At 46.0% G+C, this 16193-nt stretch overlaps 1 protein-coding gene across 1 annotated transcript; it reads right to left on the bottom strand.

The window, feature by feature from the left end:
* Positions 1 to 4847: 4847 nt before the first annotated feature.
* On the bottom strand, positions 4848 to 15462 carry LOC119448402 (glutamate receptor U1). Its single transcript, XM_037711725.1, has 7 exons — positions 15341 to 15462; positions 13270 to 13360; positions 10873 to 11034; positions 10536 to 10695; positions 9312 to 9538; positions 6038 to 6327; positions 4848 to 5142 (listed from the first exon to the last, which is right to left on the bottom strand). The coding sequence occupies exons 1-7, from the start codon at positions 15460 to 15462 to the stop codon at positions 4848 to 4850; spliced, it is 1347 nt and encodes a 448-aa protein (XP_037567653.1).
* Between the last annotated feature and the right edge of the window lie 731 nt (positions 15463 to 16193).

Here is a 16193-nt window from a genome sequence, read left to right as displayed (position 1 = left end):
GGAAACGATTTCGATGAGCTCGGACGGCGGAGGGGCCGGTTGCATAAGTAGGTGGCCGCGGATCAGCCAAATGGAACTCTTTACTTAGGATAATGAGAATAATTTTATCGAATAAAGGCGAGTAGGCAAGGGGGACGGAACTGTCAAGGGGTCGCGGCGTTATTAACGCATGCGTGTGTTTTTCTGGTTAGCTTACGCGTATATTAACCTCATTCCTATGAATCTCCGCACCTGGCGTTCCAGCATGTTTTTTTTTTTCCTTTTGCACTTTGGGTTCTTCTGAGGCCGCTACCTCCTGGTTGTCAAGAATGACGCATTCGTTCCAGGCGGAAAACACTTGACGTACTTACGCCCACCGATTCCCGTCCCCTTTACCAGAATGAAGCCACACCCGCGGATATTACGAGAAAAAGCAAAACCAGAACGAAGAGAATGGCAGGACGGAACATCTCATAACGTAAGCACTGCTCAAATGCTGTCGGGACCAGAGGGGGAAAGGCAGCCAACGCCCATTGCGCCTGCCATCTCGCGACATTGGCAAACTTTGCTTATGTCACGTCCACTTCGATGGCGGTGGAAACGCCTGACATGGGTCCTCTGTGAAGATCGCGCAGTTCTGATGATTCCTCGCAGCATTCATGCACTACACCAATTTGACTTAAGCAACCAGTATTGACCGCCTCACTAAACCACTGGCATCATAATGCATCCGACTCCGGCAATACATGTAACCTCAGGATGATCAGCGTACTCGGCGAATGTTTCAGAGAGGAATTACGAGTATGTAGGGCATTTCCATTGCCATAGACGTGAAGTAACGTGCCAAAGTCTGCCAATATCATGAAATGGCAGGCGTAGGGGACGTTAGCTTCGTTATTCATTTCCAGTAAGCATGCTTACTTCATACACAGCACGGTTAGTTATGGCTTACACGTCAGTATACGTGGGCGTAGGAAGCAATCACTTGCACCTTTGCGTAGTCTGCTAGAAGAAGCGGTTGCAAAGACAGAGCGGTATACAGCGTTCTTGGCTTTTCAAAATTTTCTTTACGTTTGATTTTTTCCAAAATGAGTGACACTCTACGAAACGGGGCATCCCCATGGATCACTGTGCAATTTGGCGTGGAGGTCTGAAGCCTTAATCTATAAACAGCGCTGCTGACATTTGATAGACATCATCTCTTTTGCACTCCGTCATAAACCTCTGCAGCTGTAGCACCGAGGAGGGAATACTGGGATCATATCGTAGAACCAGAAAATCTTATTTGTTCAACGCCTTGGGTTGAACGCCTTGCGCAAAACACCGTTGCTTTTAGGTGCGCCTGCTGAGCTTTATGCTTCAGCTGTATATTGGCCAAAAGAAAAGAGCGATGATTGTATTTACCTTGCTTTGCATATGCTGGCAGATTTGTGGGCAAGTGGTGTTCCAGTCTTGTCTATGCATGCTATGTAAAGAGAATCATACTAACGATATTGATGATTTTATTGCAGTGTCAGCGGGCACACCCTGTTCGTTGCCGATCTGCACTCCCTCGACACCAAAGGGCGTTGAGCATGCAAAGGGAGCCGATACACGCAAGCGCGTGCAAATAACGTACAGTTGTTCGGTACCCCCTTATTACGTCCGGTCAGAGTGCCCTCCAGTCCAACAGCACGAGTGTCCGTACTGGCTAGGCCGTACCGCATAAGGATGTTGTAGTGGTGCACTACGCATAATGTGCCGAATGAAACGTGACGAGCCTTCGGAAAACTACGCGTGACGCGGAAGAGTCATTAAGTGCCAACTGGGTGACACGCCGCCGCGACCTGATCGTACTCGAAATTGAAACCGCTGCTTTCTGTAGTATGTGCGCGTTAGAGAAAGAGCCGTGACGGAACTCCATTATACGAATGAGCATATAGAAGGTGGAGATCGGGCGTGTTTGTAAGCGTGTCTGTTATACAACATTGCAAATGAAGACACGTCGGCGAACCGGCCTACCGGCCGGGCCGGGACATCCCTCCTTCCGGTCACGTTTGCTGCCATTGGGTCATAGCTCCACGTCTGCTGGGTCGCCGTGTCGCGTCTGCCGGTGGAGCACGCCAAGTATACATACACCAGACACCAATTTTCTATTGTTTTTCTTTTATACATTTGTCTTATTACCTTTGGCGGCTCCAGCAGATCACTTTGCTTTCTTTAATGTTCACCATCCCTTACTGCCGCTCTGGGAACGCCGACACCGATGCATTTGCACAACTTTCTCAAGTTTCGCTGGCGTTTCGCTTATGTGTAGCTATATCAATTCCGAATAATTTAGGACATGCTCACATCGTCATAAGTTATGGCTCGTTCATGATTGGTTTACCTCTCTATGTTATTTCAGTGCTACTTCGTGGGCTTATGACCAAACTTAGGGTGTTATAACTGAATAGTAGGTCTTTCTTCTTATTCGAATAAAAATGTGAAGCCGCGGTATACAGTCGCTTTTCCTATCTCCTCGGTCATGCGATGTACATGTCTGGAACAAACAAATACTCAATAACTCTGACTCAAACAGCTTGAGAGACAACGAAGAGAAAGCGGACGAAAAAAGTATTCTCATCCATCGCCCTTGACCCTCGTGCCATTCACAGTTATGGATCGCAAGTCAACACTTTACTGAGGCTATGAACGAATAGCTGCTAGTAATTGTAAGATATTCCGCGCTCATATGGATAAGTTTTCGCCAGCTCAACTCAGACGGATCCTTTCGAAGGCTCACGCAAGGACGACATCTCATTAATTGTAAAACCACTTAGCTGTTCAAAGCATTTTACTACGTAAAGTAGTAATGACGCAAGGAGCCATGTTTGAACATACAGCTTTAGTGTAACGTTCAAAATTCGCACTTTAAATTGTTCTAATTCGTGATCTAATAGAATTACGGAGGCAACATTTAGGACGAAAAGAGCCGGTGAATTAAATATGAGACTTACGGAAGTTGGACCTCGTAAAATAACTGAAATAGTCCCATAATTAGCTGCTAAAAATTACACGGACTTGTCCATCGTATGTGAAGTGAATGACCGTTGTTCGTAGCCCAACAGTCGTTCTCGACGTCTATCTCACAAGAAATGCTTTTCGCTGTCTTCGAACTCGGTCTATGAAGTGTCGTCATGGCAACGTCACATCATTTCAAAGTCAAGTGGTTGTCATCGTGCCGCTTAGGTAAATTATACTCGAGAACTCCATTATTTTCTTTTACTGTTCGGTAATAAATCCAAGCTAAATTATGAGCAAAGCTTTTGAATCCCCTCCGCGCACGTATTTGTTTGGGGGCAAGAAAGTGGATCATGTTGAAAGATACGCGACTCGAATACAAAGCGAAGAAGCTCGCGCTGTCACTTTCCAAGCAAGTTCTTGACCTCGCGCTTTCACCTTTGTCATTGGCGTACTTTGTTTACACACACACGCACACAGGTAAATAAGATGAAAAAAGGAGGGAAGGTAAATGGCAGAGCGGCATCTCGTTTGCTACACTACGCTGAAGAAAGCGTAAGCCGGCAAATATGGAAACAAAAGCGGGGAAAGAATCCCCGTGGGCGATAAAAAAGGAAGAAAGAAAAAAGGCTACATTGCCTGCAGATGTGGAAGAGAGAATGCACGATACATACTAAGTTGCTTTTGACAAAACATTTATTGCTTACTTTGACTGCGTTAGGGATGCTAAAGAGCTCAATTCGCGTCTCCTTGTGACTCTCAGTCCACATCAGCGGGAATTGAGTTACACCCAGCAGTTATATGCCTTCCTCAACGCAGGCATTCCAAAGAAAGCCGATGGCTTCTGAAACGCAAATGAGGCCAGCTGTTTTGTTTGTTTGCTTGCAAACGCTTTATTAAGCGCTTCCAAATGGATGCTCTGGACTTTTTGTTTTCGGTATTGGAAGCAAATGTCCCGGCCTCGAGGCCGGTAGTTGAAGGGGAGGCAGGAGCGTTTGCTGTCCTGGCTGTGATGGTTGGACTTCTCGGAAACTGAGAGAGCCACCCACCTGACATCTCCAATGTAATGGTGACTGGGGGTCTCCGCTGGTCTTGTATGTAAGTCTCGTGACCCACTTATAACACAGATGTGGCTCGCGCGCACATGGCTTTCGTACTCACCGAGTTCTGAGTGTTATATACATTGTAGAGTTGTGCCTAGGCGGAGAAATGCCTGGCAGTATTTGCACGGCTAGACCCGCCTGCTGCTAGCAGCGTGAGTCCTCCTCGCCGTCTAATGGGCTTAGGGCAAGGCAACGCCGCTAGCCAGCCTCTGAAAGTAGGGGAAAGGGCTCTCCAAATTTTAAGACGCGGGAACCCCTACCTTTCCCATTAATCTTCTATTCTGTCGAAGATTGGCGGTCACATCACCATGGGGAGAAATTGAATCAGTCACGTCACGTATGGGCAAGGCCTTCTATTTTCAGATGAAACCAGGAAGCGAGCTGGTGCGGTGTCTGCAACAGGCAGGTTGATGGAATATTGTATGAATAAAAATTATTGCTCTTATGACTCGGAAAAAACACTATATAGATGTACTAACTATCCCACTCTGTATGAGCTACAACGCGCGATCGTTTTACCACGCGTTTTTGCGTTGTAGCTTACACTGAGCACGATAGTACTTTCCTAACGCAGTGCGTAACATGCTTAGCTCCCATCAAAGCAAAAATATACTGCATAGATGTACATGACCTACGTGCCTGGTGGCAGAAAAAAAAAGGTGTTCATCACCATCTCGAGACCTCATGGTGTTTTGAAACACGTAGCATCATCAATGTTGGCCGGGAGCTTCGCTCTCAGTAAACGAGTTTGCAAGCTTGTGTTTGGATTGTCTGTACTGGATGTTAACGAGCATGCCGCTCCTGGAGCACACGACGGCCATCTACGAATAGGCGGTGACGCGAAGGCCCTTGACGTCTTTTCCGAACGGCCGCGATTAGCAGCTCTGCCAGGAACACTACGGTGGCAAACTGCAGGAGCAGTAGCACCAGCAGGAACAGCGGCTGGAGGTCGTCCAAAAGCAGAGTGCGGTGCTGAAGGTTCGATTTGTCGCTCATGCGCAGAAGGCACTCTTCCCCCAGCGGGGAGATCTCCTGACGCAACTTGACCAGGAGTCCGGTGTCCGCATACCACATGAGCCTGTGCGTGCAAGCAGGTCACCGCGGTTACGGTTCCTGACACAGCAAACGCTGATCAAAAGCGAAACAAAAAGTGCTGGTGCTACGTACGACTATAGCGAGCAGGTGAGGGCTGCGCTCACAAGCCGTGCAATGTAAAAAAAAAGAGCGATATAGAGATTGTTTTCAATTATGCCTGTTAATGAGCAATAAGTCAGGTTGGTTCTGACTCAGGTTGGTCCTGGAAACGGCTTCAATCGTCAACGGAGAAGCTGAATGGATACCGTACACTCCCGCTATATTCTGGACATTCCCGCTATATTATGCAAACGGCTCACACAATTACAAAGTGCTTCGTTACTAAATAGTAATTATGTCTCTCATTTCATCCCCGTGTATCACGGAGCACGCTGGGTTAAGACACATCTTCCCTATCTCTTACCACATACTGTCAACGAGCACCAGGTTCGGTCTCCTAATGACTTAGAGGACTCGGTCCTTTAACTATAGAGGGTGTTTTTTTTTTAAATATCATACACAATTTTCAAAAGTCACCTGTGGCAGGCAGCATAATTCTAGTCCGTAAGCTGGAATACTCAGAAGCGGACATTACTTACACGAGAAATCGAAATGCATAATCAACGAATTAACAAACATTAACTACAATTAACGTTTTAATTAACTATACCTACGGCACATCGTGTACTAAGATTCAGGTAGACATCAAGGGACCCCATCTTTTCAGAATTGTCTCGGAACGCTTCACCACGATGCCTTTGACAGTCAGTTTCGGGAAGCAAAACCCAATTGGTAACGATAGTTGTCGTACTACCACATTAAAGGCGAATCCGTGCATATATACATGCCGAAACTCGCGAGTGCGACATGTGCGTACACAGAAGGACTCATGCACGCACCTTGTGTAGAGCTCGTCCCTGATCACAGGGTCGAGGTCGGCTCGTGCGTACCAACTGATAGGAAGCGTGGACAGGGACTGTTCGCTGAAGTAGAAGAATCCCTGGCCGACGAGTCGCCGACATTGGCGCCCCACCTGGTCGTCGAGCGTTAGCTTCTCTTGTAGGATCACCGAGTTTTGTTTCAGCACTTGCCGCATGTTTTCCTCGCTGAACACCTGCAAAGGGTGTATCTCGCCGCCTGTGCGCCTGATCTGGCTGTACAGGTCGCGGTATGACTCCAGCTCCGAGTACTGCGGCCAACGAAGAGAATTCACTGATCATGTATGCTACCACCACTCTGGATTACGCGTTGCTGGGCTAGTGATTCATATTGTAGTGATGAACATTAGCGAGCGCGAAATGACGAAAATCGAGATCGAAACAAGTAAACGGGACAAACGCTCACTTTCAACTTTTTTTTTATTTTAAACTCTTGCATCTTTTTTGTATATTTGTGCACCTAGGAAAACATCATTCCGTTAAGATAAAGCGGTGCAAAAGTTCATTCCATTGCCATGAAAACAAACCGTCTTCTGGCCAACACAATCTTGACATTCTCCGGCGATAGGAAACGGTTCCGTGATTTCACGCCTGGTTTTATTTGCGCTTTGTCGGATAAATTCGCGTGGACAGACAGGAGCGTTAGCTTCAAAGGAACTTCAATTTGGCCTTTATGCTGTTTACTGCATGTCATGTTGACCGCTAATAAAAGACGAAGACAAAGAAAAACACACACCGACGAAGCGGAGTTGAAAGTTACCGCCCCTGTCGTCGTTTTGTGTTTTAACAGTGGAGCTGTCTAAGCTTTTCGCTTCCCCGCGTAGCGTTCGCAAAAACTCGTCTAGCGATGACGTCACTGCGTACAGCTGCGCCTCGCTTCACCTTGCGATAGCCAATCGATAGCCAATCAATAGCTATAGTGGATAATGGATCAATAATCAATAAATTCCGGAAAATGCTGGGGATGACTTGGTAGTCCTTAGCGTAGCCCAAATACGTGGCCAATGCCTTGCGATAGCCAATCGATAGGCCAATCAATAGATAATCAATAATCGATCAATAATCAATAAATTCCGGAAAAGCGTAATCCGTAAGGCCAGGACCAGCTAGGTGCCGATCTGCTGCGCTTTGCGTCACTAGTGCACGTTACGCTAATTTCTTTGTCTGCATTCGTGTTTTATTAGAGGCCAACATAACAAGGATCATTAGCCTCCTTTACTTGTTTATACCTCGATACTCGTCTTCGCTCCACACTCAATAACCTTTATCGGTGCCACCAGTGATACCATTTACCTGGTATTAAACAATATTACACGACAAAGGGTGTTGATCCGCAATGAAGAACACGGTAGGAATCAGTGGACACACAAGCGCTTGTACGCACCCACTCGCTTCGTCCGTGTCTTCAATTGTACTTGAACCTTCTGTAACATGTCTTACCAAAAAGGCCTATACCCTTGTCAACATTACACTTTGCGCGCTAGCGAGACGGAGGTCGAAGAACAGTCTTGTCAGTTACATCGCAATGTTAACTTAGAATGCGCAGAAGAAAATGTATGAATGTTTGCGTTGTCGCGCGCTATTCTAGCGGACACGAGACGGTTTTCAGGGAAGTCAGGTATATACATAAAGCTGTATCGGAAGTTTTTCATGTTGCTCTACAATTTTCTCGTTGCCACTTTTCATATATTATAATATTTGAGTAGCTGATTAATTAAGTAAGACTAATTATGTAATTAGGCGGAATGCAGGAAAACAATATAGTATCTCCAAGCGACGCCGAACAACATTACCTTGGTTCTGTCCAACTACGTAGAATTTGCATATGTTTAAAGTTTTGCTAATGTTACGTGGGACACCCTGTATAGCAGTAGCAAGTACATACCTCCCTCCTTCACACAATGACACGGACGTATTTACATGCTCTTGCTCATAAATCGCCAATTTAGGTGCATGTTGGCGAATTAGCACTAGCAAGGCGCATGTATACTAGGCGCCTTGGTTTGTACGTTAGCGTTTTCTGTTGCGCGGTATTGTGGCCCCATCTATAGCATTGACTTGACGAATGACGGTTGTTGCCTCCGAGATTTCAGAGCACTCCTTGCCGTATTGTCCGTTATTTCCTTGTCTGAATAAACATATTGCAGACAAGATGCTTCTTACAAAATCACACAAACGAGTGCAAACACTAAGTATAACTTGGTGCACACAAGTTTGAGCACACATTTCGAAGTCCTATATGACGCACAAGAGTCTTCAAACAAGAGTGGTCGCTAACCGGTTCCAACCCTAATTGTAACTTGCTCTCGCAAGTGAAAGTATGTTTTGTCTTGTGAGTACTTGTTTCTGCTTTATTCAAAAGTAGTCTTTATTTTTTGTTAAGAAAGCGCTGCAGAGACACACTTGTGCACCTGTATTTGGACTACTGATGATAACGCTGTTCTCAGCCCTTATTATTTTCCATACCTGCAGGGCACTTTAAAAAAAGATGATCTGGCTCTGCCGCCACAGGCTCTGCAGAAACACGCAGAATGAAACATGCACAAAGGTAAGACTTATCATGAATCACCACATCCATGGTATCATAGTTTGGCTGGGGACGCGACAATAGAGCTATACACTGGTGAAGCTCATGAATGCGTGCATTTGTGGTAATGCACGAGGGCTTGGAAGCGATTGCCAATTATCTTATTTCTACATCGATAGTAATGAATCAACATTTTTGCAGAAGTAATGACTGCGATAAAACAAGTGGGAAAGAAGATATAAAACACTTGGATGATGCCTCCTCTACCAATGGGCATAGGGTGCACGAAGGCACGTGTGCAACGATACGTCATGTCGTGTGCGTCATTATTATTATTATCGTATGATTCTTTGTAATATTTGATATCCTAGCGTCTGTTACGATGCTTCAGCATGTGGTCGTGAGCAATATGACAGGGAAAATGTTTTCGTTCTCAAGGGAAGCTTTCTCGCGATTTGTGGATCTGTAGCAAGTAGTTTTCCTATTGAATATTTAGTCTGATCAAACACTTTTGTGCGGTACATGTTTGCTTAGCCACTACGGCCTCTTGAAAGCTATTTTGATGCTCCCTTTCATATTGCTTGCTAGGTATACGCGTAATGATAACCGTTAATCGAGCCTTTTACACGAGGGTTAGTATAACGTTTGGAGTTAATGAACTCGCGCTAACCACAAGGCGGGTCTCCGGTACCAGCCGCACACACATACCATGAACAAGTCGGTGAAACCGCTGTCAGCGAAGAGCAGGACGCGTTTGTCGGGCGCCCGGAGCACGTCTTCAACGGTGCGTATGCGCGGCGCCTCGGTCTTTACCATCAAGCTAGCGCTCATGTTGGCCGTGAAGAAGTTCATTACGAAGAAGCTGCACACCAACCACAGCCACAGCAGGCCACGGAACGGGGCGCTCTTCTTGCAGGCTTTGCTGTGCGTGGTAGCTGCGCGCAATGGTGACGTTTATCAAACCTAGCTGTGCTAAATGACCCATCCCTACCTACACTCTCGCATTCACAGGAGAAAAATCACGCAGGTCCAACGCGTGATGGAATCTATGTGAAGCCGTGGTTTGGTGACGTGGTTAATTAAGGGCTATACAACTAACGGCATTGCGTAAGACATTGTTTATCTTCATCGTATGGAACGTGCAACCTCATGCAATGTTCAAGCACCACGAAGACGATGTAGGGTACTTGTAGATGGAGGAATGGCGATGATATGCACAGAAAAGTACGACACATATATAACTAAATTTAAGGGTACTACAGATCTCGTGTCAAAGAGACATGCACCCATTCAGCAGATGTGGTCAGGTATGTGCACAAGCCCACTGAACATACCAATCGAATGATAAAATAAAACAAAGCTTCGCTTTAATATGCGTCCGTAATTTGCGCTGCTAAGTACTTCCACTCTCTTTTAAGGCCATTGGTACACGGTGCCTTTTGAGGCGTGGGACTCGTGAGAAGTAACCAGTTCCTTATCCTGACGAGGGGGGGGGGGGGGGGGGTAGACAGATTAGGGAAGAGCGGGCGGATGGCATGTCTTTCCGAAAAAGGGGAAAAGCACAGACTGCGCCAATCAACAGCTAACCAATTTATCGTGAGGGTGCATTACCTATGCGCTAAAGGTTGCCGCTTGTTAGTGCTTTATAGTAATATGATAATCTGTTTTTCTCTTGTTTGTTTTTACATGTCAGGATCGGGATTGATGGAGGCGAAACTACATGTATAAGCGTAACAACCAGTGTCACAGCGTTGTGATATCGTGTGCACATCTGAAAACAGAGGCGAAACAGTTGATCCCCTTAAGACACCTTGTGTCGCTGAGCGGACCCATTTCCGTCGTCGTTAGGTGTCTAACTGGGAAGTTAGTGTTGCCAGCGCTATTGAGATAAAATGGAGCAGTTCAACCCTGGCAAGGAAAATGACACGTTACCTCTTTGCATAAGACCGGAAAAGTAGAGGAAGAACATATCGTTCCACTCGTTGAATCGCTCCGTGTAACCGAGGGCACGCCGGTTGGCGTCGTTTACGGAAAGCAGGTGGAGACTGATGTAGGCAAGGAGAAGCATGTACAGGAACATCAGAATCCACATCTGCGCACAAGAAACAGGAATTGCCCTTCATGTGGCGCGCCTTAGGCGAAAAATCTGAGACCATAAGAAATGTTTGTTACACTTGAGCTTCAAGAGCATACACGCACGATCGTGCTCTGTTACTTTTGCTACCGAGGCTATCTTCTAAAAACAATCTTGGGGAAAATTCGGACTTACCTGAATATCAAATGCTGAAATTTTTGTAAATATTTCAGTGGTAAAAGGGTGCTCGATGCCGCACAGGAAATTAAACGTCTCCACCAAGTAAGAGAAGCCATTCGGGAAAGTGGCGGCCGTACTCGCCGTCAACACGAAGGGACCCACCGCAATGTCGCTTTCCTGCAAAAGAAATCAATTTGAAGGTGTGCGTTTTGTGTCTCTTTACTTCGTTACTTTGGTGACCGACATACGTTTACAAGGCCTCAGTTACGCAAGAGCCGGTACGGCGCCGGTCAGTGAGGATAGCGACCGGTGCGATAACCAGACGAATGCAATGGCGACGAACGATCACGGATGGCAATCACGTAAGAAATGTTTTGTAATACTGGGCAGAGATGTTTCGCCTTCGATGTAAAGCATCACCTCGAATGTGCATGCTCTGTCGTTGTTTCTTGCTCTATAGGGTCAAGATACTACCAAATTATCATAATCTACTCAACATCTTCAGAATTGTCTCTTTCTGGCGCACTATACTTTCACGGCAATTCGCCTGGTGACAATTATGTACAACCTCCCGTATATTTAACTATATAGCGCGAGCGTCGATCGCACGATAATTCAGCGCCTTATAACTACGGTAATCTGCGAGACCTGCACCACAGTATGCGCAGGCGCAACTTTCCAGTGCAAGTGCCATTTGCTTCGCTGTTCCCAAAGGCACACACCCGTATCTATGGTGTGCTCGCGCAATATAACTAAAAATGCGGGAAGATGTACGTATATTTCAAACAGTGAGAGCGCCCTCCAGCTCAAGGCATACGGCAAAGTAATCAACTCACAGTCATGCTGAAATCGTTTAACGCTGTTGCCAAACAAAATCAGATTAGTGATTGAGCAATAGAAGCACGAAATTGGTGCGAGACGTTTACAAATGAAAATTAAATTCTGGGCGTTACGCGCCAGAAACACGGTCTGATTATGTGGTACGCCGTAGTGGGACGACACCGGGTCAATTTTGATCACCTGGGACTCTTTAAACGCAATGAGCGATACACGATAGTTTTTTTTTTGCATTTGATCCCGCGACCTCGCGTTTAGCTGCGCAACGCCAAAGCCGCTATCAACCATGACGGGTGTTTGTAAGTGAAGTACATTAGGATTACGGTGGTGCATAACAGCGAAATATATTCGTGGAAACTCCTTCTTCAAGGGACAAATGGGTAGAACGTGAAGACAAATGTTCATTGTTGCTTAGCAACGCTTTATGCAATGCAGGTTTTCATAATTTCTTTAAAACTTTGTGATGACTTTCCTACGTGATTTGTAGACAATGACCAGTGCTGCTTCTTGCATCGAATGATCAGCACGTTAAACGAACTTATTGTACAACTTTTCATGGCTTTGAAGCGAAGTCTACGGAACCGTAGACGTGCCTGTGGCACCGCGGCTGGAAGCAGAGCTGCAATTTCGTTCAGGTTTTCTTACACGTGGGAAATAGAGAACACGATTGTTTTGTTTTCTGCAGCACGTCGCGTAGCATTCACTGATATAGCTACTGATATGTTATTGTATTTTTACTTTGCCCGAAGGTTCTTAATAAAGCTTCACTATACCATATCTTCCGAGTTTTCGTATAAGCGAGACCATCATAGGTTTCACGCATTCCTCAGAGGCAAATCGGCGCCCTTATCTTCTGCAGGGAGTGATCGTCGCACGCTGTCTGCTTTCCTGAAAGACTGGTGATCATCTTAAGCAACAAATGGCTATCTAAGAACACAAAGCAAGGGTTTGTGTGCAGCGCGGAAACCAGGCTTTCCCATCTACATATCACAACCTTCGGCGTGTGCAAACGATGTAAGGTATGCTTCGCCGGCCCTATCGGCGCCTGCGTCGGCTGCGCATTCTCACCGACGCCGCGTCCGTACGGCCACTTTCGGGGCTTCGACACTGGCTGCCCGTTGCTCGCTGTTCAGAACATGATACATATGGGATCTCTACAGGGTGATTTTTTTTCTCAAGTTTTAAGGAATTTTTAAAGATGGCCTATTGCAGATAAAATAATTCTAGCCCTTGAGCTGGATTATTCAGAGAGGCGGACATTACTTGCACGAGAATTCGAAACACCTATTCAATGAATTAACAAAAATTAACAAATTGTTTTGTGAAATAATTACTTTACGGCACATATTGCAATTTACGAGTTGTAGCCGGTGAGTTTGCAAGGTGTATCGACTTGGAATGAATTTCCAGAATGACGCACGCACGCACGCACAGGCACAAAGGATGTACCAGTTAGGCTGCCATTTTGCCATCTTGCGCTTTTGTAGAATTGTAGGCGACTACTAACGCTTTCGTCATTTTTTGATACAATACTATATAACCAAATTAAACTTTAGTAATGCATATACAGCTTACATTTCTGGACAGGTCTCCCAGCATCCCTGCCCACGATCCGTTGGCCATCCGGTATCCCCACTGGTTGTCTGCAGGTATCTTGGACACGATTCTTTAAAGAGAGGTTGGACTGATTAGGACAAAAGTAAGCTCACATAGTATATTTCTCTCTAGAGCACAAAAAGAAGTACGCTGCAGAGCGATAATACGCATCGCTGAAGTTTCGGAAAAGCTAGGCCTCTTTCACTTCGGCGAACGTGGAGCTGACGCCTCACACGGCAACCTCGACTAAAATTCAGTAAGATGTGGCTTTGTGGGAGTTCTTTCTGCAACTGAAGATGAGTTTCAGCATTATTACGGCCAAGCGTTGCGCAAGACGAAACGCAAAAATATGAGTACAGGCGCTGACTTCCAACTATTATTGATAGACAAACTCATATTTATTTGAACGATTCGTGTGCTGACGTCACACATAAAGAAACAAGTCAGCGAAAGGAACACAAGAAAGAAAGAAACACGAAAAAAAAGTATCAGAATGAAATGACCTGCCCCATGAATGTAACCTACCGCACACCTGAGAGATAACCTATGTCTTTCTTGACGAAAATAGGTCCTCCTATCGAAGCGTTGGCCAACCTTTCTGAGGTTGACCGACGTTTGTATCCCTGTTTATCACCTTTACACCATATAATAATTAGAAAATATTTTTGTGCAGCAACAACGAGCTGATGCTTACACATTATCTCGCCTGGCCTCACAATTTCTTGAGATTCGATGATTTCTCATTTCGTTTCCTCACTGCTCCTTCCAATCACGCTTACGGCTCCAAATTGCGGTTGACATCGGCAGTGCTTGCAATGGGAGGCTAAGACCCCAGCCGTTACGCACACTGGTAATATGTTCCCATAACCTTTCGTTTAGACATGCGCCCGCTTGTACCACGCACTTCTCCCTACAGGACAGAGGGATCACGTAGGTCACATCCTGCGGTGCACGAAACAAACTTGTTTCTGCGCTTGACTTGGCAAGGATCGTCTTTGACGGACCCACACATGGCTTCGCCCAGGCGTGGCAGTTTGTCGGGGACTGAAAACACGACCCGCAAGTTCGCCTTTTTTTACAACGCTTTTGACCCTGTGTGACAGGTCGTGTAGGCTATATATAGGGAATAACGGTCACCTTTTAAGGCGACACGGTCGTCCCTGTTCTCCCACTTTTCGGGTGTTGGCTGCTGCTGTCTTGACGATTATACAACAATTTGGGCCAGTGGGCACCTTCCAGAGCAGACAACTGTAGTGACTGGGTATACGCCCACGGGTATATGTCCGAATATACAACTTGGATGATTGGTTATGTGAGACTGGGTAGGCGAACATTTTTGACCAATCCCGCAGAATGGATACGTGCCACTACATAGGTGCCCGTATAGACAAGTAGAACAAAAGGCAAGAAATTATGATGTTGGCAATAAGGGCCGCCAATTGTGAAGGAAGAAGTGAACAAAATGGAACCTGAGCGTGCATTGAGTGAGGAGCGTTGTGTTACATAGAAGTGAAGACGGAGAAGTGATGACAGAGAAGTGAAGACGCTTCAGTAAACACCACAGAAAGCTTCGCTTATCGCTGGCTCCCACATATTCGTGGCCTGCTGAGCTTGGCTCGTCTTTAATGTCTCTCACAAGACGTTCCGAAACTACCGTAATCCCGTAATATTGAAAGCCTGCGCTCCTGAGGTGAGGCACTTGAGCCGCGCAACTATGCATGGGACAATGATATGGTGGCATGATTTGTATGGCTCTTTTCACTAACTTTGATTGAGCAAATTGCGTCCATTACGAACACGCAAGGAACGCAATTTAAGCAATGAAGAACAGCGAATTATGTTAAGAGCAAAGGGGAGGACGCGACTTTGTGAAAATAGCACACCACATCTGAAGACATGAGATACGGTGGACAGCGACACCACTAAATAGCTGCACCTGCTTGCCTTTGGCCACTTGCAAGACGTTCCTACACTAGATATGTGCAGCGCAGGGGGTAGTTGTGCGTGTGCGTTACCCGCTGGCCACACACATTCGACACCATTCACTCACCTGAGACCCATGGATTCGGTCAGGTTTCCCATGAGCGCACCAGAGATTCCCCACAGCTTGTCCTGCCCGTGTTCGTCCTTGACGTAAATCGAGTACGGGGGCCACTGCAATGCCAGCGGCATGCGACCGGAAACACTTTTAGCATGTTTCAGTCGCTACGTTGCGAACCTTTGTTACATCGGGTGGCTCTTTAGTCTGTTGTAGCGCATAGGTAAGGATTATGGAGAAAACGCAAATGAAGCAAAACGTCTAGATAAAGGCAGGAAGGAGGTGATTCAAGTTTTCCTCTGTGTGTGGGGGAAAGAAAAGGATGGGTGTTATCTTCTTGCCTAACCTTAAGCGCTACGCCCTGCAGTAGCCGTGCACCAAGAAGCTCAGTTTAAATTGTTATTGATCTCTTTCGGCTGCATCTACCGGAGCAGGTTGGTTTACTCATTAGTTCTTCAAAAGCCGCCATAGTAGTTGCATTGACTCAAACGATGTACTAGAAGGTAAATGCTCCTTTTAAGAAGGCAATAATCGATGACAGCAAGCGACCCAGTAGCGTAGGATCGCCGATCAGTCGCCTTGAACGAGGGCTTGACATGCCAATAACATGCCCGTTTCAAAAGCATCTGTCGACTGCCTTAAAACCGTCCTGAAGTAAATATGTCAGCAGCATGGATTAACAATGGCATCACCAAAATATCCTAAGTAAAATCATGATTGCATATTAATTTGTGTGAACCTAATAATTCATCACTGATCTACATAGACCTTTGGTAATGGACGCGAAAGAAAGTTATCCTTTAATGACTTAGTACTTTTCCCGCTTGATAGCCGTTTTCACGATTACGCAAAATAGTTTCATCAC

Source organism: Dermacentor silvarum, chromosome 4, assembly GCF_013339745.2.
Source record: "Dermacentor silvarum isolate Dsil-2018 chromosome 4, BIME_Dsil_1.4, whole genome shotgun sequence".
Lineage (NCBI taxonomy): Eukaryota > Metazoa > Arthropoda > Arachnida > Ixodida > Ixodidae > Dermacentor > Dermacentor silvarum.
This window is presented reverse-complemented; position numbering and strand designations above follow the sequence as displayed.